At 46.8% G+C, this 26,692-nt stretch overlaps 1 protein-coding gene across 1 annotated transcript; it reads right to left on the bottom strand.

The window, feature by feature from the left end:
* Positions 1–1,138: 1,138 nt before the first annotated feature.
* On the bottom strand, positions 1,139–23,964 carry LOC139228269 (hyaluronidase PH-20-like). The gene is made up of 4 exons (XM_070859451.1): positions 23,907–23,964; positions 12,087–13,068; positions 4,065–4,154; positions 1,139–1,727 (listed from the first exon to the last, which is right to left on the bottom strand). Exons 2-4 carry the CDS (start codon positions 13,044–13,046, stop codon positions 1,419–1,421), a joined length of 1,359 nt encoding a protein of 452 aa, XP_070715552.1. The 5' UTR covers positions 13,047–13,068; positions 23,907–23,964; the 3' UTR covers positions 1,139–1,418.
* Between the last annotated feature and the right edge of the window lie 2,728 nt (positions 23,965–26,692).

Genomic DNA, 26,692 nt, shown 5'->3' on the forward strand with positions numbered 1-26,692 from the left:
CGACTTTTGAAGACCTAAATTCTAACCTAAATTTGGGGGGTCGCATGATACGCGAGATACAAAATTTGCGGGTGTGAAGTGCTGGCCAAGATTAGGCTGTTAGGCTGTTAAGCAGACCGTATCCACGCTGAATCTCGGCAGGTATCTCCTGGGCTGGATTGCAGCCTCTATTGTCACTTGTACTGTATCTTTGCTGTGGTCTAGAGATCGCCACCCACAACTCCCTCTGAAGTTTGCTGCATTATTAGAGGCTCCATCTATCTCAGCCCATGCTTCTTTTACCCGCAAACACAGTAGAGGCTGTGGCTGAACGACGCGAGTCAAGCCAGCTGGAATGATTGCTATATCGGTGTTCGATTCGCGAACAGCTTTCACAGCAGAATCCACTCGATGTTTTATGATTCGGTTGTTAAGGTCTGTATTCGATCGTTGTTATGTGTTAGGGTACTTGTTACGTGTTGGGTACTTGTTAAACTTGTTTGAAAGCCTAGCCTAGTGGCATCTGGTATCTCAAAAAAGTGACTCGCATGATACATGAGATATATGATAAATTCATGTTTTGGGGATGAAAATTTAGGGGTCGCATGATACGTGAGATCGTAGGATACGCGAGTATATACGGTACTTGCTTGGAGGTAGTTCAGAGAAGGTTCACAAGGTTGATTCCAGGGATGAGGGAGTTGACTTATGAGGAAAGGTTGAGTAGGTTGGGCCTCTACTCATTGGAATTCAGAAGAATGAAAGGCGATCTTGTAGAAATGTATAAGATTATGAAGGGGGATGCAGAGAGGATGTTTCCACTGATGGGGGAGACTAGAACTAGAGGGCATGAACTTAGAATAAGAGGCCGCCCATTTAAAACTGAGATGAGGAGAAATTTCTTCTCTGAGGGTTGTAAATCTGTGGAATTCGCTGCCTCAGAGAACTGTGGAAGCTGGGACATTGAATAAATTTAAGACAGAAATAGACAGTTTCTTAAACGATAAGGGGATAAGGGGTTATGGAGAGGGGGCAGGGAAGTGGACCTGAGTCCATGATCAGATCAGCCACGATCTTATTGAATGGCGGAGCAGGCTCGAGGAGCCGTATGGCCTACTCCTGCTCCTATTTTTTATGTTCTTATGTTTTTAAATGTGACTCCAGACCCACAGCAATGTGGTTGACTCTTAACTGCCCTCTGAACTGTCCCAGCAAACCACTCAGCTGTTCCAAACCGCTGCAACAAAGTCAGCACTGTAGGAGTACCTTCACCACACGGACTGCAGCGGTTCAAAAAGGTGGCTCACCACCACCTTCTCAAAGGGCAATTAGGGATGGGCAATAAATGCTGGCCTTGCCAGCGACGCTCATATCCCGTGGACGAATAAATAAAGAAAAAAACTGACAGGTTTATCGAGATTCAGCTCTATGGGATTGTGTCAGTGAACGGGTTGGTGAGAGTCACAGCTTTTTCCAACGTAGCACTGACAGGTGAATTTCTCGGCCATGTGCTGCAGATCCTCGGGAGACGGGTGGCCGATCACTGCCAGGTGCCCGCCTGTCTTTCTGCGTATCTTGAAGGTATTTGGATTCAAATGCAGGTAGTCGCTGGAGTCCCAGTTCTTCCGTAGGCACCTGCCCTGGTTCTGACACAGCTCCCTGCTGCACAGTCTCGCGGCGTGTGTCACATTCAAGATGTAACGATTCAGGACCTCGTCAATCAGGCTCTGCAACACTGTGCAGGTGTGCTACAAAAGAGAATGAAGAGCGGTGAGTTTCTCCATGGTGAAGGTTACAAAATGGGGCACGCAATCTGACTCGCGGTAACTATGCTCCCGATAAGTGGTTGCGTTTCAACAACCTAATTAAAAGGAAAAAAGAAAGACTTGCATTTATATAGCGCCTTTCATGACCTCCAGGAGTCCCAAAGCGTTTTACAGCCAGTGAAGTACTTTTGGAGCGTTGTCACTGTTGTAATTAGCGTTGTCACTGTTGTATTGTGGGAAACGCAGCAGCCAATTTACACACAGCAAGCTCCCACAATCAGCAATGTGATAATGACCAGATAATCTGTATGTTAATGATCTTGATTGAGGGAATGAATATTGGCTAGGACACTGGAGATAACTCCCCTGCTCTTCTTCGACATAGCACCATGGGATCATTTTACATCCACTTGAGAGAGCAGACGGGACCTCGGTTTAACGTCTCATCTGAAAGGTGGCAACTCCTACTCCCTCAGCACTGCACTGGAGAGTCAGCCTAGATTTTAGTGCTCAAGTGGGACTTGAACCCACAACCTTTCTGATTCAGAAGCGAGAGTGTTACCCACTGAGCCACGGCTGATACAAAAAGGAACACTCAATCCTGATGGGGCAGGGAATCGCTGTGGCACAGCACACTGAAACTCCAACGTACTGCAGCGTTGATGGGTTAACCATGGGTTTGCACCCTCAAACCCCCGCATGACACTTCCATTTAGCATGGGAGTGAAAAACAGGAGCCACCTTGGACTATGCTCGCACTCCCCCAGGCGGATGAGTGTTTGCAGCATCGACCAGGGAATAGGCCACTGACCCACCCTTTCGCTTGGGACATGGTATGTCAGGCAGGAGAGGCACCGAAGCCACAGAGGGAAGCCGCCTCAAATCGCAGCGAAAATCCGGTCGCAACCTGCCAAAAATCCGACCCATTTAATAAAATCAGAATAAAAACTCACTCAAGGGGAATCGAATTCTAATTCTAATAATCATAAAATCCAGTTCCTATGTCATACCTTGTTGTGGAATGACACCCCAAGAAATAACGTAGCGTTAAACGTAATCAAGTGCAAAACTCCAAGTTATCTATCCATTCTGTCACTCCATCCTTCGATTCTGATTGATTACTTTTCATAGATGACATTTCTTTGTGCCATTACTATGGAAACCATTATGTTTCATCCAAGTTTATCCCAATAAACTTTAGCCTCATTGCAAACCAGATATTTATACACTTTTTATGTTACATTTATTTTGAAGGTTTATTTTATACCGGTTTGTATGATGCTAATGCTATCAGAAATTGGAGATGTACTTAGCTTTAAAAAGAATTTCTGACATGCTTCTCTTTTATGTATGGCCTGCCTGTCTTTGCTGTCTCTTTCTGCTAATGCTGCCCTCTTCGGTCAGAAGGACTAAGGTGTAGCAGCTGCTATCAGTTCCGTCTCAGCAATTTTTGCTTCTACTGGGAGGACACACAGCGCTGCCATTAAAGCTTCCATCTTGTGGCCTAGCTTGTAAAACTCCCCCACTGAACCTTGCAAAGACCAAATGTTGAAATTGGGTTCAGATGTATATAAAACATCTAGTTTGGCCCCAGCTGGAGGATTGTGTCCAATTCTGGGCACCGCACTTTAGGAAGAATTGGACACCGCACTTTAGGAAGGACGTGAAGGCTTTGGAGAGGGTACAGAAGAGATTTACAAGAATGGTTCCAGGGATGAGGGATTAAAGTTACGTGAATAGACTGGAGAAGCTGGTGTTGTTCTCCTTGGAGCAGAGAAGGCTCAGAGGAGTTTTGATGGAGGTCTTTAAAATCATGAAGGGTTTAGTTGAGTAAATAAAGAAAAACTGTTTCCAATGGCTGAAGGGTCGATAACCAGAGGACACAGATTTAAGGTGATTGGCAAAAGAACCATGAGAAAAAGCTTTTTAACACAACAAATGGTTAGGATCTGGAATGCACTGCCTGATGGGGTGGTGGATACAGATTCAATAATAACCTTCAAAAGAGAGTTGGATAAATACTTGAGCGAGACAAACTTGCAGGGGAATGGGGAAAGATCGGGGGAGTGAGACTAACTGGATTGCCCTTCGAAAGAGCCAGCGCAGACCCGATAGGCCAGCCCTCCATGATTACAGTACAACTTTCAGACTTGCTCCACCAGTGTTGTGATGTAGTGACGGATCGCTTCTTCCGGAGTTTGGTTGACTATTTCCAGGTAACCAGCACGACTACATAAATTGAGGCAACTATGGCTATTCGCTTAAACACAGTTGGCAATTTGGATCCTGAGAAATGAAAAAGCTGAAAAAAAATCTTACTTCAGTTCGTGTTGCATTTGAGCTTTCCCACACAACGATCCCAGCAACTCCAAGAGACGCACTTTCACCAATTGTACTAACAAGGTCAGCCTAAGGAGAATTTTTTAAAAAAGGTTAGTTCCTGAAATGAAAAGGTCAATAACTCTTTCCTGTGTCACAACTGATTCTGGACTGAATACATAACAACAAATGCGTTTTATGTGGGTTTTTTTCCCCAACAGAAATGCACAACATCTAATAGACCCCTCCAGGAAGGTGAATACATAAGAATATCAGAAATAGGAGCAGGAGTCGGCCATTTGGCCCCTCGAGCCTGCACCACCATTCAATAAGATCATGGCTGATCTGATCTTGGCCTCAACTCCACTTCTCTGCCCGCTCCCCATAACCCTTGACTCCCTTATCGTTCAAAAGTCTGTCTATTTCCAACTTAAATATATTCAGTGACCCAATCTCCACAGCTCTCTGGGGTAGAGAATTCCAAAGATTCACGGCCCTCCAAGAGAAGAAATTCCTCCTCATTTCAGTTTTAAATGGGCGACCCCTTATTCTGAAACTATACCCCTTAGTTCTAGATTCTCCCACAAGGGGAAACACCCTCTCTGCATCTATACTGTCAAGCCCCCTCAGAATCTTATTCGTTTCAATAAGATCACCTCTCACTCTACTAAACTCCAATGAGTATAGGCCCAACCTGCTTAACCTTTCTTCATAAGACAACCCCTTCATCTCAGGAATCAACCTCATGAACCTTCTCTGTGAACTGCCTCTAATGCAATTATATCCCTCCTTAAATAAAGAGATCACAACTATGCGCAGTACTCCAGTCCTGTGTTGGTCTGGGCCACACATGGCTCCTTGTGTCTTAACTTTCAGTGTTGGGAGGCAAAATTTAAGTTGGGGAAGGTGTCGCATTCCAGTTTTTCCTTTTATCGTCTTCTCCCTGCAGAGTAGAATGCTTGCTTACTACATAGTGACCCAACCGAGAACTCATTTCATCTAGCTGCTCTGACCATCAAGCCGACCTCCTTATTGGTTGTGAGGCAAATGCTTAACGTTTTGAGCACCTGCGCTCCCACATGCTGGGACAATGTTCCAATATTTCCACACGAGAGAAAAAACTTTTTTTTATGTTGTTGTAAATAATTCCTTCCTTTAGAAAACATCTTAGTTGAGAAACTTGGATGGAAGAGTGAGGCCCTTTGAACAACGCCAGCAACGTTGAAAAAGAAGAGGAAAGAAAATAAGGTCAATTAAGAAGTAGTGGTTAAATGATATCACAATTAGATTTTAAAAGCTTGCAGGTTGAAGGAGAACAGGAGAACTGAGGGAGACTGGAGACCGATTATCCTCCCCTCTAATCAATGCTAATCAGGCGGAATTAATCTGAGGTATGCTGTACCTGATGTGACTTGTACCCGCCTGTATTTCTGGATTCAGGTCATTCACATAGGCCTGACTTTTTGCAGCCACTGCTCTCAGGCCTGCAGCAATGGCACGGGCCACCATACTGTTTCCTGAAAACAACAGCTAGAAGGGCCCCAGTTGTGAAGATTGATGGAGGACCTGAACAAAGGGCACTGGCCTTTTTGGGTGCTTCATTGCTTTGCTGCCCGCCTCGTTCAAATCCTTTGATCTGAGTAGGGCTGAGTGCAAGGCCTAGTGCCAATGTGTTCTGGTAGCCCTTGCATTGGAGCGGCATGTTCCCAGCGTACCTGCGGGGAAATGAAGGGGAGCCGGTGTTGGGTCCTTTCCACCACTCCTCTGGGCAGAAACACTCCATGTCCTTTCGGACACAGCATTTTGGGCTGGATTTTCGTTCTGTTGCTGCCTCTGTTCACGCCCTGGAGGGGCGGTAATGACTGTGGAAATGGTTACCGCCCGGGTGGCCAGCTTTCAGTGCCCCGCCGGGACAATTGGGGTGCCGGTTTTGTGGGGGCGCTGAGCAGTACTGCCCGAGAGCATCGCGCCGGTGTGCAACGTCCCCCGGTTGCGACACGGTTGTGAAATTTGTTTGGAGCGGGACCTGTAGCGCCCCCTAGTGGGACCGTCTGGGAAAGCTGTTCCAGCGGCGGTGAGGGAAGGAATGACTACATGAGGGAAGTGTGACTGGTTCTATTTGTTTGATTTTTGCGATTTATCTTTATGTGGGGTGAGCAAGGTATTGGGAATGCTTTTTGTGTTTTGGTTGGCGATTTCCTTTTTCCAGCGAAGCCTGTCTTAGCTCCGAGGCCGGCTCTTCAGCAACAAATTTTCAGTTGTTCAGCCGGCCTAGCACCCTGAGAGAGGTGTGGAACGCCTCCCTTGGCGCTCTGCCCCACTCTCAGGGCCCAGTGATGAATTTTGTGGCTGCAGACGCAAATCATTTCCCGGCACAAAACTTAACGCCCCACCGCCATTATCGCCCGAAAAAGGCTCAACGCGAAAACCCAGCCCCTAATGTTGACAAGTGATAACTTTAAAGGGACAGAGAAATGACACGTGAGGTTTAACAGCAATAAGTGAAAAGTAATGCACGTAGATTGAAAGAGCTATGAATGAATGCGACTGAGTTAGCACAGGAGACTTGGAAAGGGATCTGGGAGCTCACCGTTTTTTGCTATGCAGGTAATGTGGTAACACATTTTCAGAACATTAACAGAGTACTGAGATATATAGGCAGATTAGTAGAATATAAAACTATACTGAGAATACTGCGCTGTGTTCTGATTGCCATGCCACATACAATGCTTGCACCGTTAGTTTCTCTTGACAGGACTACTGGTTTGTCTAAACATACTGTTGACACATGTCATGCCTGGCCATGACTCATCTCAATCCAGAGCTCCCTTGTCCTTCCCAAATCCACAATCGCTTATACCAAATAAAACGATGCTCCAACCATTCGTTTGCTATAAAAGACCTGCACTGTGTCTGCATTAAGCAATGCCTCGATTTCAAAATTCTCATCCTGGTTTTCAAATCCCTCCATGGCCTCACCCCTCCCTTACTCTGTAATCTCTTCCAGCCCCACAACCCCGTCCGAGATGTCTGCGCTCCTCTAACTCTGCCCTCTTGAGCATCCCTGATTATAATCACTCAACGATCAGTGGCCGTGCCTTCTGTTGCCTGGACCCCAAGCTCTGGAACTCCCTGCCTTCACCTCTCCCCCTCTCTACCTCTTTTTCCTCCTTCAAGACGCTCCTTAAAATCTACCTCTTTGACCAAGCTTTTGGTCACCTGCCCTAATTTCTCCTTATGCCAGTGTCAATTTTTAAAATCTTATAACACTCCTGTGAAGCGCCTTGGAACGTTTCATTAGGTTAAAGGTACTATATAATTACAAGTTGTTGTTGTTGTTGCATTGGAGGGGTCTATTATGAGGGGGCATAGTTTTAAGGTGGTTGATGGAAGGTTTAGAGAGGATTTGAGGGGGCCATTACGCAAGGGGTTGTGGGGATCTGGAACTCACTGCCTGGAAAAGTGGTGGATGCAGAAACCCTCACCACTTTCAAGAGATGGTTGGATGGGCACTTAAAATGCAGTAACCTGCAGGTTTACAGACCTAGAGCTGGTAATTGGGATTAGACTGGATGAACTTTTATTGGACAGCGCAGATATAATGGTAAGTGCTGCAGGGAATAGAATACGGCCAGGATGATCTCCTGGACTAGTTTCGATCGCCTGGATGGGTCGGAGAAGAATTTTCCCAGATTTTTTCTCCCTAAATTGGCCTGGGTTTTCATCTGATTTTTGCCTCTCACAGGAGATCACATGGCTTTGGTTGGAGTGGAGTGTAGAATGTTTCAGTATAAGGGGTGTCGCAGTTATGTGAATCGGACTGGTTGGGCTGGGTGCTCTTTGCCTTTCCGTCATTGTTCATAGGTTTATATGTAACCTTTAGGGCTGTTGACCGAGGGCCGTGCGGCTCTTTGTCGGCCGGCGCGGACAAAATGCGACGAAATGGCCTCCTTCTGCGTTGTAAATTTCTATGTTTCTATGTTTCTGTGTAAAGGAAAACCCGACAAATTCAAGAAGTTCAAGCCTTACAGTTCAGGAAGAGGACAATCCAAGGCTGGACCTCATCAATCTATCTCAAAAATATTAAATGGTGTAAATAAGGTAAGCGCTCAGGGGTCGAAATTTGGTACCGCCGTTTCTGAGGCGGTGTCACCGCCCGAGAGCTGATTTTACCGCCGGGCGTTAGGCGCGGGCTCAAACCGCCAAATTCAGTTTTTACGCTGAGAGAGCAGCGCTAAAAAGTGACGTTGCACACTCATCCTTGGGTGGGAGCTCAGGAGGCCGTCTGATCTTCCCGATGGGAAGCTGCTGCCATGCTAGCTGGAAAACGGGACGAAACGGGAAAAAAGAAAAAAAAACCTCAAACTTCTCCGACCCACTCACAAACTTCCCCTCTGTTACAACTAAGGAAAAGAAGATTAAATAAAGAAAGAAAAAAACTGACCTTGATCTCTGGGCGAATACGCCCGAGCACTGCGATGTTCCCTCCACTTTTCCCAGGCGGTATGGACGCCTGGCCGTTAGGCGTCCGTACTAACCGAATATCGTGGGAGCGGTGCCAAGGGGGCGTTGCACGCTGGTTGATGTCACCACATGCCTGCCGGTCGATGGCACAGCCTCTACCAAAGAGCCGACCAAATTTCTCCCGAGCCATGGGCGCCGCTTAATACCGACAGTAGGCCTTTGCTGCCTGTTAGCCGCCGAGGGGGTGAGGGCAGTACCATCTACTCTATGCACGAATGCACAGTGCTCTGATGCACCGCATATTGTACGTACAGCATGGAATAATATGAGCTAAATGGACTTGAATGGAGGTGCCAGTAGCAAGGGGTGGAATTCAATTAATGAAAAACAGAAGAACATCTGTTTTGCAATTAATGACTCCATAATGTGTCGTGTATTTAACCATCTTGCAGTGACATAGTCATGTAACTGTAACTCATATACACTGTACCTGTAACCTAGAAATGCACACCCTGACCACAGGGGGTGAACTTGCGGGAGACACTCCTCACCTGGGTTTCCAGGTATAAAAGGGGAGATCCCACCCAGGGTCAGCACGCCTTGGTCCTGGCAATAAAAGGTGAAGGTCACAGAGTGACCGTGTCTGATATATCCATGCCTCGTGTGAGTTTGTGGTAAGGTGCAGGGACACTACATTAACAGGTGGCATTACAAAGGGAATTTTGACCCCTGAGTATTGCTTCAAAATAAGGCAGCAAAGTAGGGATAGAGGTCATCAATGGAAATACAACTATAGACATAAAACAGATACGAAAAAAACCTACTTCACTCAGAGTGAGAAGTGTTTGGGATAATCCTGCCACATAGAACAAAAACAGTTGTTCGAGTATGGAAGGAAAGAGTTAGCGTACTGCAGGGATTAGCTTTGATGGATCAAGTGTCTTTTTCTTGTACCTAATTGTGTTTGTTCTATTCTATTTGACATTGAAGAATGGCCCCTGATGATCGCACATGGAGAAAGGTTGACAATACTGACTGGCAAAAACATAGTGCAGCGATACGGCTCTGTCAACTAAGGATCAGGTTGTGTTGGAATGGTAACTGTGGTTGAAGTCTTTAAGTGTTTCCACACAAAAATAATATTTGCTAGCTGACTGGCGTGATTCATCAAATAATATCGGTAGCTGAGTGCAGTGTCAGCCAACACTGAAACTCAAACCTCCAACCACATTCATATGGTGATGTGAGCCATTTCTTTGGGGAGGGGGGTGTGGGGAAGTCAGGGAGGGAAGAGATGGAAATAAGATGACTAATCCCGTAGCTGGCTGAGCGAGCCCACAAATTGATTGCGCATACCAGAGTAGGTGGCTCATTGCCTCAAAGCCTTCTGCATCATAGACCTAAAAGAGTGTTTGATTTTGCTGACACTGTGTGGTAAGGCACATAATACTGCCTTTCCTGGTGTTCTTGTGGAATACTGAAAAACATTGCTATTGCATGGCTGCGCTATTAACTGCTACCAGATGCAGCTCCTCGGCACTGCCAAGCTTTAGCTGCAGCTGTTGGCAGTGCCAGCCATCTGTTAACGTCCTTTGGTACTGCCAGCTACAAGTTACTGTTCTTGGCGACCATCAGCCACCTGCGGCAACCCTTGGCATCTGTCAATCACCAGCTGGTGCCCTTTGGGTTTTTCGGATGTCAGTGTGAAGTGTTACTACCCTCTGGTTGCGCTGGCCAGTGACACGATGCAGTTACACCAAAAAGCAATTTTTAAAAATTCACACGTGGAATCTCACCACGATCGATGGAAGATTACATTAAGATTAAGAATTATTAAAACTATATATCACATTGTCTGGGTCTCCTTGTGGCTCCCTGCTGATTAATACTTGAAGTGCCGTATCCTACAGGGCTACGGACCAAGAGTTGGAAAGTGGGATTAGGCTGAATAGCTCTTTGTCGGCCGGCATGGACACGATGGGCTGAATGGCCTTTTTTCTGCGCTGCAAATTTCTATGGTTCTCTGAAAACCATAGGATGAGAGCCTATTTTTTGGGACTCAGTTACTCCATGCAAGCCTGTTTCCCCAAACCTTGTAAGTCATGTAGTCTATATGGATGGAGTTAGGATACAGAGCAGCCATGATGTCATTGAATGGCGGAACAGGCTCAAGGGGCTGAATGGCTTCCTCCTGCTCCTATGTTCCTGTATCGGAAATGAATTGCTCCCGCTAGTTGTAGCCGTCTCTCCCTTTGGGTAGCTTTAGCTGTGCCATGCACGATTTCCTGTCCGAGGTAGGGTACAGACATTCTGCTTCCGGGTTTGATGATGATGTTACTTCACTTCCTGCTAAGGGTCAGGTCGAACAGTGTGGACGGAATCTCCCTGCCTGCTGATGGATCAAGAACTCATCGAGTGGCCGTGAATCTTGGTCTTAGAACTCTGTGCTGCAATGTATTGCCTTGAACTCTCTCTCCCCCTTGAAGACACGTTTTAAAACCAACCTTTTTGACTAAACCTTTGGCTACCTGTCCTAATGTTTCCTTTGGCTTGGTGTTAATTTTTGTCTGATTATGCTTCTTTGAAGCCTTGGGATGTTTTACTATGCTAAAGGCACTATATAAATGCGAGTTGTTGCCACCGTACTGCCTCAACAACTAGTTTTGCGAGGCTCCTCAGCAGTTGACAGGAACACCTGACGTTTAAAATGGACACTTACGAATCAGTAGACCCATTAGTTTAAATTCCATCCCTATTTAGATTGTTGCCCTCCAGATTTGTTGGGGAGAAATTGGGTGCATTTGCGCTTCCCGTTAGCACCCCGGGGTCAGCGCTGACATCGACTCCCGCCATATTGGCCGCGAGTTTAGCGGCGGCGCTACGGCGTTGCGTCCCAATCTCCTGCGCCCGGAGATCGTGACATCATCACTGTGCACATCGCCCCATTAGTGCCCCGGACCCGAAATTCACTTTCGCCCACAACCCCCCCCCCCCCCCGCAGCAGCACCGGCAGCTGCAGGAGACACGGCTCGGGCGGCCGGCTGTTACCGTGGCGATGACTAAAGGCGAGGTGTCCGGCTGTTACCGGGGCGATGATTAAAGGCGAGGTGGCCCAGGTAAGTTTAAAAAAAAAATGACCTTTGTTGGTGCCGTTTTCTTCGTGGGTTCTTGCCCACGGTCGTTCGGCTCGGCACTCTTCTTGAGTGCCAGTCTGATCGTGCAGGAACACCGCGGCCTTGGTGGTCCAGGTAGGTGGCTTTTAAATTGCAGAGCCTGCAGCGACAGTTCTTCCCTTTGAGGGAGAGAAGGGCACTTTGTACGCGGCAACGCGGCACAGCCCAATGTGCAGACTGCGGAGATCTCCGCCCCACTTGCGTCCTTTAGCGCACCAGGAAGGAAGTGGAGCGCGAAAGCCAATTTTTTGAAAGCTGGGCAGCATTAACGCCTGGCGTTAAGTTCCCCACCTTTCAAAGGTTACTGCCCCTAAACGTGGCGATAATAAATTTCTCCCCCGCTGTTAGGATTTGATGAACGGTTCACCGTTTGCCTCCTCCTTACCTCAGAGAGGGTTTCATCCAGGCAATCTCGATAGATTACTCGGGTGTAAACATAGACTGGGAGAGAATGTTCCTCTTTGGAAAGCGTTGCAACCCTCATCGCCTCCTGCACGCGATTCCGTACGAACAGCTTCGCATTGTTGGAAGACTGGAATACTTTGGGCAGATAAATACTGGGGTAAAGTGCTGTGCTTTCTTGCCATAGCCAGAGGAGTTCATTGTTCCGTAATATTGCCCGTGGAGGACACTTCCCTGTGTACGTTCGATTTCTGTTCTTGTGCAAATTGTTGTAACAGTTGGGGAACAGGTAGTATCCCCATAATTGGTTCGGCCTTAATTTCTTGCCCAGCTGCAGAGACTTTGTGAAAATGTTTTTTGCAGCTTCTTCATACTCCATCTTGGCAATTACAGCGGCACTTTGCCATGTTAAAGAAAGGTCCCTCTGCTGAACCAGTTCAATGGACTGGCGAAGGTAGATAAACTTGTGGTGCCAGTTCCTCCCCCACAGCGGCCTCCAATTCTCCCAGTCAATAACTGCTAAGCCGCTGGTCATGTTGGATGGAATTAACTCGTCGATATCCCGCTCAGCCTGTTGCAAGTGTTCAAGCATGTTGGCCTGCTGTGGGATGCCACCATAGAATTCCTGACCCGTCAACTCATCATAGTGAGGATAGTGGCCGATCATGCGGTTGAAGAATATTCGGATGTCCTGCTGAAATGGACTCCTCCGTGTGGTGGATACCATAGGAAAGGCCGTCAGGTTGAAAGTCACTCCGAATCTTGCTGTGCACAACTCTGTGGGTGCGTTCCAGATCGCAAGGAACGGAAAGTTCCGTCTCAGTGGAGGTGCAGCCTTGATTTGCGAGTAACTGAAGCAAACAGGAATGAAGGAGAGGTGCCACAAAATGACCAAACAGTTAATGCAGCCATTGAAACGTCTTAAAGGGTTGAATGAGTCCATCGTGGCAATATTTTTGCAGCCTCTAAGGAAAATTAGGAGAAAACAAAAGTTGTCACCTTTGAAAATGTATACATAAAATTAACCTTAAAATTTAAGTCCGGCGTCATGGGTAGCATTTAAGTGACCTCCCCACCCCCACCCCATTTGTAAAACATACCAGTAAATCTGCCTGTTGGTTAAGTTAGAGATTGAGTAGTATTTGAGGTTAAAAGGTAGAATTTCTCATTGGCAAAATACACATACGAACATTTAATGTGCTCATGCTAAATTCTTATGTGCACTATTGTTTTATGCAGGTGTTAGTCAAAAAGAAGGACTTACATTTATGTAGAGACTTTCTTGACCACCAGACATCCCAAAGCACTTTACAGCCAATGAAGTACTTTTTGAAGTGTCATCACTGTTGTAATGTGGGAAACGCACACAGCAAGCTCCCACAAACAGCAATGTGATAATGACCAGATAATCTGTTTTTGTTATGTTGAGTGAGTGATAAATATTGGCCAGGACACTGGAGAAAACTCACCTGCTCTTCTTCGAAATAGTGCCACAAGATCATTCAGGTCCACCTGAGAGAGCAGACAGGGCCTCGGTTTAACGTCTCATCCAAACGACGACACCTCCGACAGTGCAGCGCTCTCTCAGCACTGCACTGTCGTGTCAGTCTAGATTGTGCTCAAGTCTCTGCAGTGGGACTTGAACCCACAACCTTCTGACTCAGCAGTGAATGTGCTACCCACTGAGCCACAGCTGACACTCAGAATGGGTTCAACTCCTGTGTTGATGAAGAAGGTGCACACAGTAATTCAGTACGAGTGCTTTAATAGTTCATATTAATAGTCCTTACATTACAACAGTGCCTGCACTTCAAAAAGAACATCATTGTCTGTGAAGCGCTTTGGAATGTCCTGAGATCGTGAAAGGTCTTTCTTTTTGATTTCAAGTTTTTCTTCAGGACAGACACAGGATCTAGTGGCACAACAATATTTATATTCATTATGACAAAGAAAGAACGTGCATTTATTTGCTATTTGTGGGACCTGTTGTGTGCAAATTGGCTGGTGCATTTGTGTTAAACATTCCAAATGCGTTATATTAATGTAGGTTTTCCTTTCTTTATAGGTGAATTTCATCCATGGGAATTTCTGCCTTTTATATTCCTGCACTCTCGAAACTTAACTTGAGAGATTTTGGACTGCAGTTTTGTCTTTAGCACCTGCATGTACGGCATTGCCTGGATGCAGCACAAGCACTTGGTGTGGAAAAACCTGTCTGTTTTTCCTTTGTGTGCTATGCCTAGTGGATGCTTTACGCTCGAGCGCTGAAGAGTCCACTTCTATTCAGGGTCATGGTCTGAGCAGAGGTTGGAGCCAGAGCCCAGGGCTGAGGCTTTCGAAGTCAATGGAATGAAAATCAAGTGGGTTTGACAGCAATCCGCAGTGCCAGATTACTGCCCATGTGGTGAGGGCACAAATTTTCCCCATGAGGTCCTGGGAAAGAATGAGATAGAGCGGGAGACTTGATGTCAAGCTGTGGCACACTCTCGCCTCTGAGTCAAAAGGTTGTGGGTTCAAGTCCCACTCCAGAGACTTGAGCACAAAAATCTCGGCTGACTCTCTCAGTGCAGTGTTGAGGTAGTGCTGTACTGTCGGAGGTGCCGTCTTTTGGATAAGACATTAAACCGAGGCCACGTCTGCCCTATCAGGTGGACGTAAAAGATCGCATGGCATTATTTCGAAGAAGAGCAGGGGAGTTATCCCCGGTGTCCTGGCCAATATTTATCCCGCAATCAACATCACTAAAAACAGATTATCTGGTCATTATCACATTGCTGTTTGTGAGAGTTTGCTGTGCGCAAATTGGTTGCTGCGTTTTCCACATTACAACAGTAACTACACGCCAAAAGTACTTCATTGGCTGTAAAGCGCTTTGAGATGTCTGGTGGTCGTGAAAGGCGCTATATAAATGCAAGTCTTTCTTTCAAGGTTTCTCAACACAGTGTGCTGGACTTTCCAGTCCTTTGCACTTCGGGTTTCACCACGGAGCGGCGTGAAGGGCGGCGTTCAGGTCTCCAGCGCCCCGTCGCGTTCCTTGGGTCCGGTTTTCCGGCAGCGCTGAGCAGCACCGCCGAGAAGAGCTTCACCAGGTGTGCAACGCCCCTGGTGTGACACCGGCAGTAGTTTGGACTTTTGCCCGATCTGTCAGTTCGGAAGTGCGCCCACAATGACCGCCTGGGAAATCAGTGCGGTCCAACCATGCCGGCCTATCTTGGAGTGCACACGGCCCGGCACTTTAGTTCACGAGTTTCCCATCCTTGCGCCACGAAAAGCGTACAAGGTCTCCCTTAGCGCTATGCCCCCTGACGCAGGGCCCAGATGGCGGAAATTCCTTACCAAAGTGCAAACGATTCCCGGCCAATAACCTTCCCACCCCATCTCCGTTTTCGCCTCGAAAACAGAAAAGCCTAAAGTCCTGCCCTGTGAGTTTGCAGTGAAGGTGAAAAGTGTGTAGAATGGCATATTTGGAGTTTAGGAGGAACACGAGAGAGAAGTGGACCTATGACCATAGTATTGATAAACTATAAAGAGATTAAAATATATTCTGCTGGAAAGAGAGATGTTGAAAGCTCGAGGTAAGAGGTGCATTGTCTATCACATTACATCATTCCTACATTACAACAGTGACTACACTTCAAAAAGTACTTCATTGGCTGTAAATTGCTTTGGGACGTCCGGTGGTTGTGAAAGGTGCTATATAAATGCAAGTCATTTTTTTCTTTTACATGACAACCTTTTTGGTGTATTTCTGTCCAGGAGTGTGAACGAGGTGTTAGAAGAGCCTTCATAGATATGGGACCATTGCTCATATCTTGACTAGACTTGAACTTTACAGAGAGTTCAGAATTGCTGAAGGGGAGGGAATTGTTTGGCATGAAACAGGAAACCACGCTTCGTAGATCCAGCTTTAGCAATGGAGGAGATCGGAAGAGATAGCGAGAGCATGACCAAGAGCTTGTTGCCGTGCCAGTTTGGCGGGATGCCTGGACTGTGTGTGTTCGAAGACGACGCTACAAATTGGGTCTCGGGCTTCACCAACATTAAACAGTGAGCTGCAGACGCCAATCGGGCGGCCCGATGCAGTTCGCTGGTCCGGAGCACTGGAAAATGCGTCTGACTCTGGCGCAGAGCTGGCCCACAGGTAAGCCCTGGGAGTGAGAGGAAAGCGAGCCAGAGGGGAGTGAGCCCGGCCTGGCACCTGCTCCCACTCCTGCTCCTCCCGGTTCCACATTAGTGCAAATAAAAAACAATGACTTACCTTTCTGACTCACTCCAGACACCTGAGCACAAAAATCTAGGCTGACACTCCAGTGCAGTGCTGAGGGAGTGCTGCACTGTCGGAGGTGCCGTCTTTTGGACAAGATGTTAAACCGAGGCCCCGTCTGTCCTCTCAGGTGGACATAAAAGATCGAGTGGCACTATTTCAAAGAAGTGCAGGGGAGTTATCCCCGGTGTCCTGGCTAATATTTATTCCCTCAATCAGCATAACAAAAAACAGATTATCTGGTCATTATCACATTGCCGTTTGTGGGAGCTTGCTGTGCGCAAGTTGGCTGCTGCGTTTCCTACATTGCAACAGTAACTACACTCTAAAAGTACTTCATTGGCTGTAAAGTGCTGTGAGACGTCTGGTGGATGAAGAAGAACTAAGGGTGGAACCACCAAAGGTAAAGATAGTGGCCAATGGCAGACGTGAGATTAACTTTACACTGACCAGTGAAGGCATTTTAATGTTTGCTCAGCTGTCACATGAGACATCCCACATGGACTTTTGTGAATGAAGGCATCATTAATTTCTCCTCTTCATGGGAGGTGATGCTATATTACAGAACAGAAACATAAGCACTTTCTATTCTGAATGTATTTTTATTTAATCAATGGGGACTATTTAACCTTTTCAATTACTTTAATTAACTTTGGAATTCTCTACCACAATGGGCTGTGGATGCTGAGTTATTGAGTATCGTCAAGGCTGAGATCAATAGATTTTTGGACTCCATGGGAATCCAGGCCGTATGGTCTACTCCTGCTCCTAATTCTTATGTTCTTATGTTCTTTACAGATAGGTAATGTTTTGAAAAACAGAGGAGGAAAATGTTGCAACCTAACTCTCTCTATCAGAGATCATAAGAACATAAGAACATAAGAATTAGGAACAGGAGTAGGCCATCTAGCCCCTCGAGCCTACTCCATCATTCAACAAGATCATGGCTGATCTGGCCGTGGACTCAGCTCCACTTAGCCGCCCGCTCCCCATAACCCTTAATGCCCTTATTGGTTAAAAATCTATCAATCTGTGACTTGAATACATTCAATGAGCTAGCCTCAACTGCTTCCCTGGGCAGAGAATTCCACAGATTCACAACCCTCTGGGAGAAGAAATTCCTTCTCAACTCGGTTTTAAATTGGCTCCCCCGTATTTTGAGGCTGTGCCCCCTCATTCTAGTCTCCCCGACCAGTGGAAACAACCTCTCTGTCTCTATCTTGTCTATCCCTTTCATGATTTTAAATGTTTCTATAAGATCCCCCCTCATCCTTCTGAACTCCAACGAGTAAAGACCCAGTCTACTCAATCTATCATCATAAGGTAACCGCCTCATCTCCGGAATCAGCCTAGTGAATCGTCTCTGTACCCCCTCCAAAGCCAGTATATCCTTCATTAAGTAAGGTGACCAAAACTGCACGCAGTACTCCAGGTGCGGCCTCACCAATACCCTATACAGTTGCAGCAGGACCTCTCTGCTTTTGTACTCCATCCCTCTCACAATGAAGGCCAACATTCCATTCACCTTCCTGATTACCTGCTGCACCTACAAACTAACTTTTTGGGATTCGTGCACAAGGACCCCCAGATCCCTCTGCACCTCAGCATGTTGTAATTTCTCCCCATTCAAATAATATTCCCTTTTACTGTTTTTTTTCCCCCAAGGTGGATGACCTCACACTTTCCGACATTGTATTCCATCTGCCAAACCTTAGCCCATTCGCTTAACCTATCCAAATCTCTTTGCAGCCTCTCTGTGTCCTCTACACAACCCGCTTTCCCACTAATCTTTGTGTCATCTGCAAATTTTGTTACACTACACTCTGTCCCCTCTTCCAGGTCATCTATGTATATTGTAAACAGTTGTGGTCCCAGCACCGATCCCTGTGGCACACCACTAACCACCGATTTCCAACCCGAAAAGGACCCATTTATCCCGACTCTCTGCTTTCTGTTCGCCAGCCAATTCTCTATTCATGCTAATACATTTCCTCTGACTCCGCGTACCTCTATCTTCTGCAGTAACCTTTTGTGAGGCACCTTATCGAATGCCTTTTGGAAATCTAAATACACCACATCCATCGGTACACCTCTATCCACCATCCTCATTATATCCTCAAAGTTATATCCTCAGCTCCCCATCCACCAGCTTAAACATTCACTCCCTCCACCACCGGCGCACCATGGCTGCAGTGTATACCGTCTACAAGATGCACTGCAGCAACTCGCCAAGGCTTCTTCGGCAGCACCTCCCAAACCTACGACCTCGACCGCCTAGAAGGACAAGGGCAGCAGGCGCATGGGAACACCATCACCTGCAAGTTTCCCTCCAAGTCATGCACCATCCTGACTTGGAAATATATCGCTGCTCCTTCATTATCACAGGTTCAAAGTCCTGGAACTCCCTCACAGCACTGTGGGAGTACCTTCACCGCACAGATTGCAACTGTTCAAGAAGATGGCAATTAGGGGTGGGAAGTAGATGCTGGCCTTTCCAGCGATGCCCTCATCCCAGGAACGAATATTAAAAAAAGACTGTTCCATCTATTTCTTGTCCTCCACGACATCAGTGTGTTTTAACAGGTAGGCAAATTGGTAATTGTGCTGCTTAAAGATCTGATTAGGTTGACTGATATTCTCATGTGCAATAACGTTGGGTAAACAAAGCTCACTATAATGGTAAATATTAATGCTTCAAGTCCATATAAAGAAACCTGATCCTCGGTATTTGGTATCAGGTGAGATTATCTGAACAGATCAATGCTGAAATAGGTCACCAGCAGCCAAGCACTGATGTAAATTCAGGTGATTTTTAACTTTTCGGGCTCCGATGCTTTTGATCAGCACTCAGGATGGTCAAAATCCCTATTACTGCATCTCATTACGGACCTGCCCTCCTGATGTGATCTTACCATCATCAACATGGCTTCCTGTTGTGGGCAGCTTCTCAAATTGGTGGGTATCTATGAGGCTGAAATGCAGCAGTAAAAGTAAGGATCTGTTTCTCGTTGTACAGGAGTTATTTTCACGAGTTTTTGTCATTTGCGATGGGAGAGTAAGGTCATCTTCATCATCATCATAGGCGGTCCCTCGAAACGAGGATGACTTGCTTCCACGCAGAAAGCAGCTGAGTTCCCAGGTCTTTCAATTATATTCCGAATCCCGAACTACATCCTGAAAGGTGGAAGGTGCCTGTGCGTGGATTTTTTTAACGTGTGGTGGCCGTTGCACACCAGCCACCACACGGGCTTGACAGAGCTAGGCCTTGGTCCAGTGGCAAGGATTACCCAAGACTAACTGGAGACCAGCTCTGCTGCATGGACCTAGTGCACACACATATCGCAGTGTGGGCTGGCCCGTGCTGCCCCTGGGCCCTCGCCTCTTCTGGGCCCCGAACTCTCGCCTCTCCCGAGTATTGCTCCGGTGATGATGGTGTGCACTGAGTGAGGTGCTGTTGAATAACACTGCCTGACTGCCATCCGCTGTATGTATTTGCTTCGTGGGTTCTTTGCTTAAGAATTCATAGCAACATATTGCCATTAAGAACTACTACAACATCAACACAAAAGCAAAATACTGCGGATCCTGGAATCTGAAATAAAAATTTAAAATCTCAGCGGGTCAGGCAGTATCTATGGAGAGAAACAGAGTTAATGTTTCAGGTCGATCACCCTTCGTTAGAACCGGTCACAACTATTACGAACTGGTTTATTAACAAAGGTTTAACGATCACACTACACATTACCAGTTCATTCACTAGGCTCACAACTGCATACCTCATTGTGGATGACCTAGACGCAACTGACTGGGGTTTTATTGAGTCTTGTGAACATCATGTGACTGGCTAAGACACTCACAATGCAACAGCTCTACAACTATTTTGGTAAAACTATAATTCAAGTGCCCCCTTATTAAAGTGGCACTAAAACTGAGAAATTAAGCAAAGTAAACTTTTGACAGTAAACAAATCAAATTAAAATTTGCTTGCCGTGGGGTGATGATGCACTCCAGTCTCTCCAGTGCCCACCTCTCGCGGAAGGCCGCGAGCGTACCAATGGACATCACGTGCTCCATCTCCAAGGACACCCCGGCTCGAACGTAACCGCAGATGAGAGGCAGGCAGTCGGGCTGAACGACCCCCTCGATAGCCCGCTGCCTGGACCGGTTAATGGCACCCTTGGCCAGGCCCAGGAGCAGTCCTACGAGGAGGCTCTCCAACCTGCCCACTCCCCTCCGCACAGGGTGCCCAAAGATCAGGAGCGTGGCACTGATATGCAACCAGAATTTGAGGAGCAGCCCCTTCAAATATTGGAACAGGGGCTGCAACTTCACGTATATGTGGAATAAGGACTCCTCCAGACTGCAGAAATTGCAGGAAGCCTGGGAGTCCGTGAACCGACTTAAAAACCGATTGCATGGACTGCTCCATGCAACACCCTCCAGGCCAAGTCCCCAATAAATAAAGGGAGGACTCCCATGTAGAGTGCATTGGGCCCCCGCCTCCTCTGGACGGCAAGATGGTGCGCCATGGCATGTCCGGATGGCAGACAAGGATGGCAAAGTGGAGAGGCATGGAGAGGATTTCCTGGAGGAGGCTCAAGTTGTGAAGTGCCAGCTCCCGAGGGAGGTTTCGGGGCTTGGTGCCAATGAGGAATTGTGTCTGGACGGGGGTCAGTTCGGACCGGATCTCCCCACGTGCTTGAGCCTCCTCGACCATCAAGCAGGTCCCCGACCCTGGTCACCTCGCCCGCTACAGCCCTCTCGTCCTCCTGCCACCTAAAACCACAGTCGTGGAGGTACGGATTCCTGAGCAACGGCTGCCGAAGGACAGTGGCCACTCCAGGCGGGGGAGAGCTGCGCTTGGTGGCGACTCTGTTCCAGACCCTGATGAGTTCCTGGTAAAAGAACAGGCAGCCCCTGCATGGCGGTCCATGCAACAGCTCTAAAAACCTGGGAGCATACTCACGGGTTCATACATTACATCCGCCATGTAATACCACTGAGCGTTCCAGTTCCCCTGAACATTGAGCGGCAGTGAGCGAGCACACACATCGGAGCCTGGGTTAAAGTCTGGGTAGCAGAACATGGAAAGGTGCAGCAGCATGTCGCTTGGTCATTGTCATCACTGTTACTGCTGGCCGAGAATATCTACGTCACAAATTATTACATTCAAATATCTCGGGCAGAATTGATGCAGTGGATTAAATAGAAATTGTGCATTACTGTCCCCAACCCCCACAACCAAGGTAGCATTGCATAGAATGACATAGATTGTACAGCGAAGGGTTACTGCTCCATGCCAGTGATTATGTTCCACACGATCTTCCTCCCACCCCCTTCATCTAACACTAACATTACAACAGTGACTACACTCTAAAAGTACTTAATTGGCTGTAAAGCGCTTTGAGACATCCGGTGGTCGTGAAAGGCAGTATATAAATGCAAATCTTTCTTTCTTTTTATCAGCATAACCCTCTATCCCTTTCTCCCTCATGTGTTTATCCAGCTTCTCCTTAAGTGCATTTATGCGAGTCGCCTCAACTTGTGGTCGTGAGTTCCACATTCGAACCAATCTCTGGATAAAGACATTTCTCTTGAATTCCATATTGGATTGCAGAAAAACATTGCAGTGAGAGGGATTAAATGAACCCCTGCACCATTAAATAGCCTTACCACTACAAGGCAGTGAATAAACGGAAATAAAGTTTTGCTTTCCTTTTACCTGAACCCTTGGGTGCAACAGATGGGCTGATTATACTACAGTTGTTGCATTGATACAGCGCAATTTTGCGTCACCTCAAATAATCAGCCTGCTGTCGAACTGGGATGCGTAGCCAGCGATCAGACAGTCTGCAAGATGGCGTGAAACCACCTTGAGGAGGTAATGTCCCGTCGCTTGGACTTCACACCAGCGGTGTTGGAGCTGCATCCCACGTGAAGTCAACTCCTCAAACTTTCAAAAGATCCCAGGTGGCACACAGGAAGATCATCCTCACACTTTGAATGTTTGGTAAAAGCTGATAGGGCAGACGCTTGTGAATTGACTTCAAAAATGTAACCAATATCCTGAGTGCAACTTTGTTCAGGGTTTAAGCACACTGCTCCACTTTACCAGAGTACAGAGCAGTATAACTCAGCACCGTCTGTTCGCACTGCTTCAAAGCAGGTACCAGTCTGAAACCCATAGCTGCAGTATCAAAAAGTATTTTGATGTTAGCAGACTGTATTTCGCTGCTCATGATGTGCTCTCCCTCGACACTGGGGAAGACCAAGTGTAGATTGGGTGACCACTTTGCGGAACACCTCTGTTCCGTCCGCAAGAGTGACCTCGAGCTTCTGGTCGCCTGTCACTTTAATTCTCCGTTCCCTTCCCACTCTGACCTCTCCGTCCTCAGACTCCTACATTGTTCCAATGAAGCTCAACACAAGCTCGAGGAACAGCACCTCATCTTTCGTGTAGGCACTTTACAGTCTTCTGGACGTAACATCGAGTGCAACAATTTCAGACCATAACCTCTGGCCATATTCTTTTTTTACAAAAACTCCCTGGCCCCCCTTTTTTTATTTTTATTTTGTTTCTCTCTGTTTTCCGTGGCAGCTGGTAATTATTCCGCCATTCACACCCTGTCTAGACTCATCTTTTGTTTCCTAACTTGTGCCATTTTCATCTCAATTCGGCGCTTCATCTCTTTTGTCTCTCAAATCTCTCCTGCCTTCCACCCTATCACAGACCTTCCCTTTTGTTCTTTTCTCCCCTCCCTCTTTCAGTGCCCCTTGCTCTTCCTTAAGAATCTGTTACATTTCAAACTATTGGCAGTTCTGACGAAGGGTCATCGACCTGAAATGTTAACTCTGTTTCTCTCTCGACAGATGCTGCCCGACCCGCTGAGATTTCCAGCATTTTCTGTTTTTATTTCAGATTCCAGCATCTGCGGTATTTTGCTTTTGTATCAAAAAGTAGAATCATACAGCACAGAAAGAGGCCATTCGGCCCATCGTGCCTGTGCTAGCTCTTTGAAAGTACCATCCAATTAGTCCCGCACCCTTGCACTTTCCTCAGAGCTCTGCAAAGGTTGTAATATACCTCTGATAAATATAATCTACAGCGTTTATATTTATTAAGAAAACACATTCCCGGTGACTGAATTTAAATATAAATTCTGCGCTACATGAAGAAACATCTGGCTACAGAAAACTCAAAACAGTGATTCTGACTGAGAACACAGCAGGCTAAAACCACTACACAAACACATGAAGACCAATGTAAACAGTGGGGCTTCAAATTTGTTTCTCACTTCGGAAAATGGAATAACTAAACCTTGCTCCAGAATACACAGACAGACCCACGGACAGTGCGTGCTGCAGATCACCTTACGCTTGCATTAATGTTCAAAAGCACACAATGTGAGGAAACACGTTTCCCCCCAAGTTCCGCACCAGTGAGCACATTAAAGGACATTTATTGCAGGCTTGGGAGTTGCAGTACAGCAGCTCCTTAAAGGCAGGGAACCGAACCATCAGTTTGAATGCTAAATTTACCTTTCAATGGTTCTCTTCAAAACATGCGCTCAGGGGCTCTCTCCAGAAACCATCGATGGACCTGCCTCAGGTTGTTCTGAGCACCAGTCAGGTTGTGACCACACTTATATAATTGCGATTGGAGTCAGTCCTCATTGGAAGTCGAATCACTTAACATGACGAGTGTGAAATTGCTAAACGGAGATGTGTGGTATGATTGTAAACCTGCTAACCATTAGTGGCATTTGGCTGAAGCTGTTATGAAAGATCAGGCTTCTCAGATTGCACCACATTATTCCACATATTTTTTTTTCAGGGATTGTTTATAAAGTTTCCTGACGTTTTTGATGAGTTTTATTTCACAGGATGTGAAGTGTACGCAGCTGGGAATCAGTTCATTGAATCCATGACTTGAGGCTTGACTGGAATTTTCCGGATAACACAACATTCCGACAAATATGTTCCTAGTGGTTTGGAAAGTAAAGCGACCAGAAGTAGACAAACCGTTCGACATCAAGAAAAAAAGTTTGTTTTTATGTAATTTAAAAAAAATAGTTTCTCTCCCTCCCAAGTTTGTATCCCATGTCGCAGCGTCCTTCTGTTCTGCAAGGACAATATGTCAAAGACCAGTTAAAACTGGATTCAAACACACTGATTGGCAGCAATTCAAATCCGTCTTATAACTAAGAACTCCAAATTGGAAGTGCAGGTTCATAAATCAAAATGACTGCTCTCCTTACCCATGCTCCTTAGAGTATGTGAAACCACTCTATAAGTTTGTCGTTAATACAGGATATCATGTCTCGCATCCAAAGGGTGGGACTTGACCAGATATCACATGATATTGTTTGTCCAACATGCTCTGTGTGCCTGCCACAGGTAAATCAGCAATTAATGCAAGAAGTGACCTCTGATTATCAACTATCCTAACCTCCCCTTTGAGCTTTATAATGCACCAATTTACCAGTGTCACCCATGGCTCAGTGGGTAGTACTCTCACTTCTGAGTCAGAAGCTTATGTGTTCTAGTCCCACTCCAGGGACTTGAGCACAGAACTATAAGCTGACACTTCAGTGCAGTGCTGAGGGAGTACTGCACTGTCAGAGGTGCCGTCTTTCAGATGAGACGTTAATCCGAGGCTCCATCTGCCTTCTCAGGTGAATGTAAAAGATCCCGTGGCACTATTTCAAAGACGAGCAGGGGAGTTATCCATGGTGTCCTAACCAATATTTATCCCTCAATCAACATAACAAAAACAGATATTCTGGTCATTATTACATTGCTGTTTGTGGGAGCTTGCTGTGCGCAAGTTGGCTGTCTCCTTTCCCACATTATAACAGTGACTACACTCCAAAAGTACTTCATTGGCTGTAAAGTGCTTTGAGATATCCGGTGGTCATCGTGAAAGGCGCTATATAAATGCAAGTCTTTCTTTCTGAAGATTACAAGATAATTATGGATGAGGAAGGCTAGCCAGCTCACCTTTGTTCATCTATCCAGACCACACACACTGATTTCCATTCATTGTAACATTGAATTGATATTTAAATGAGGGGAAGGCTAGATGGACCAGCGGGTCTTTAGCTGTCCGTCATTGTTTGTATGTTCCTGTGACCTTGGGAGGACAGATACACCAACATCAGTGTTCTCCATCAGGCCAGCATCGAAGCACTGACCACACTCGACCAGCTCCGTTGGGCAGGCAACATTGTCCGCATGCCAGACACAAGACTCCCAAAGCAAGCGCTCTACTCGGAACTCCTTCACGACAAGCGAGCCCCAGGTGGGCAGAGGAAATATTTCAAGGACACCCTCAAAGCCTCCTTGATAAAGTGCAACATCCCCACCGACACCTGGGAGTCCCTGGCCAAACACCGCTCTAAGTGGAGGAAGAGCATCCGGGAGGGCGCTGAGCACCTCGAGTCTCATTGCCGAGAGCATGCAGAAACCAAGCACAGGTAGTGTAAGGAGTGTGCGGTAAACCAGTCCCACCCACCATTTCCTCCAACGACTTTCTGTTCCACCTGCGACATAGACTGCAATTCCCGTATTGGACTGTTCAGTCACGTGAGAACTCACTTTAGGACCGGAAGCAAGTCTTCCTTGATTTCAAGGGACTGCCTATGGGCTGGGGTGGACTAAAATCAGTGAGAGTTCCTCCTGACTACACAGTGACCCCTTCTAAGGAAGTGCATGCATCTACGTGTCTGGTGAGCACAATATTGGTCTCTGCTGGGATGTTCCGCACAGCCAAATAACATGCTAGCAGCCAATGTTCCAGCTCACACATGAAAGATATTGTTCAGCAGATGTACTGGAGGACTGCCCATGGAACTGGAAGAGGTGAGGCAAAAGTAACAAAAATAAGTGACTTGTAGAGCCACTCAGGCCTTATTCTATGTAAAGTAGGAGTAGAAAAATAGTGGCCTAGAAATTTGAGTCAGCTAGAAACCCGCCGGTAACTGCGCGGGGCCAAGGCTAACAGGCACCCGCAGAGAGAGCGCGGTATTTTGGTGCTACCTGCTGATTTACACGAGCGGGGGGTGGGGGGGAGAACCTGTGGTGCAACGCGCTCTTTCCTGCGCTAACCAAAGGTCGCGTGTGTTACCGTTGTCAGCTGTGGCTTAGTGGATAGCACAGGGAGTCAAGGGTTATGGGGAGGGGGCAGGGAAGTGGAGTTGAGGTCAAGATCAGATCAGCCATAATCTTTTTCAATGGTGGAACAGGCTCAAGGGCCCAAATGGCCTACTCCTGCTCCTATTTCTCGTGTTCTTATGCTCTTGCCTCTGAGTCAGAAGGTTGTGGGT

Source organism: Pristiophorus japonicus, chromosome 17 (genome assembly GCF_044704955.1).
Source record: "Pristiophorus japonicus isolate sPriJap1 chromosome 17, sPriJap1.hap1, whole genome shotgun sequence".
Taxonomy (NCBI): Eukaryota; Metazoa; Chordata; class Chondrichthyes; family Pristiophoridae; genus Pristiophorus; species Pristiophorus japonicus.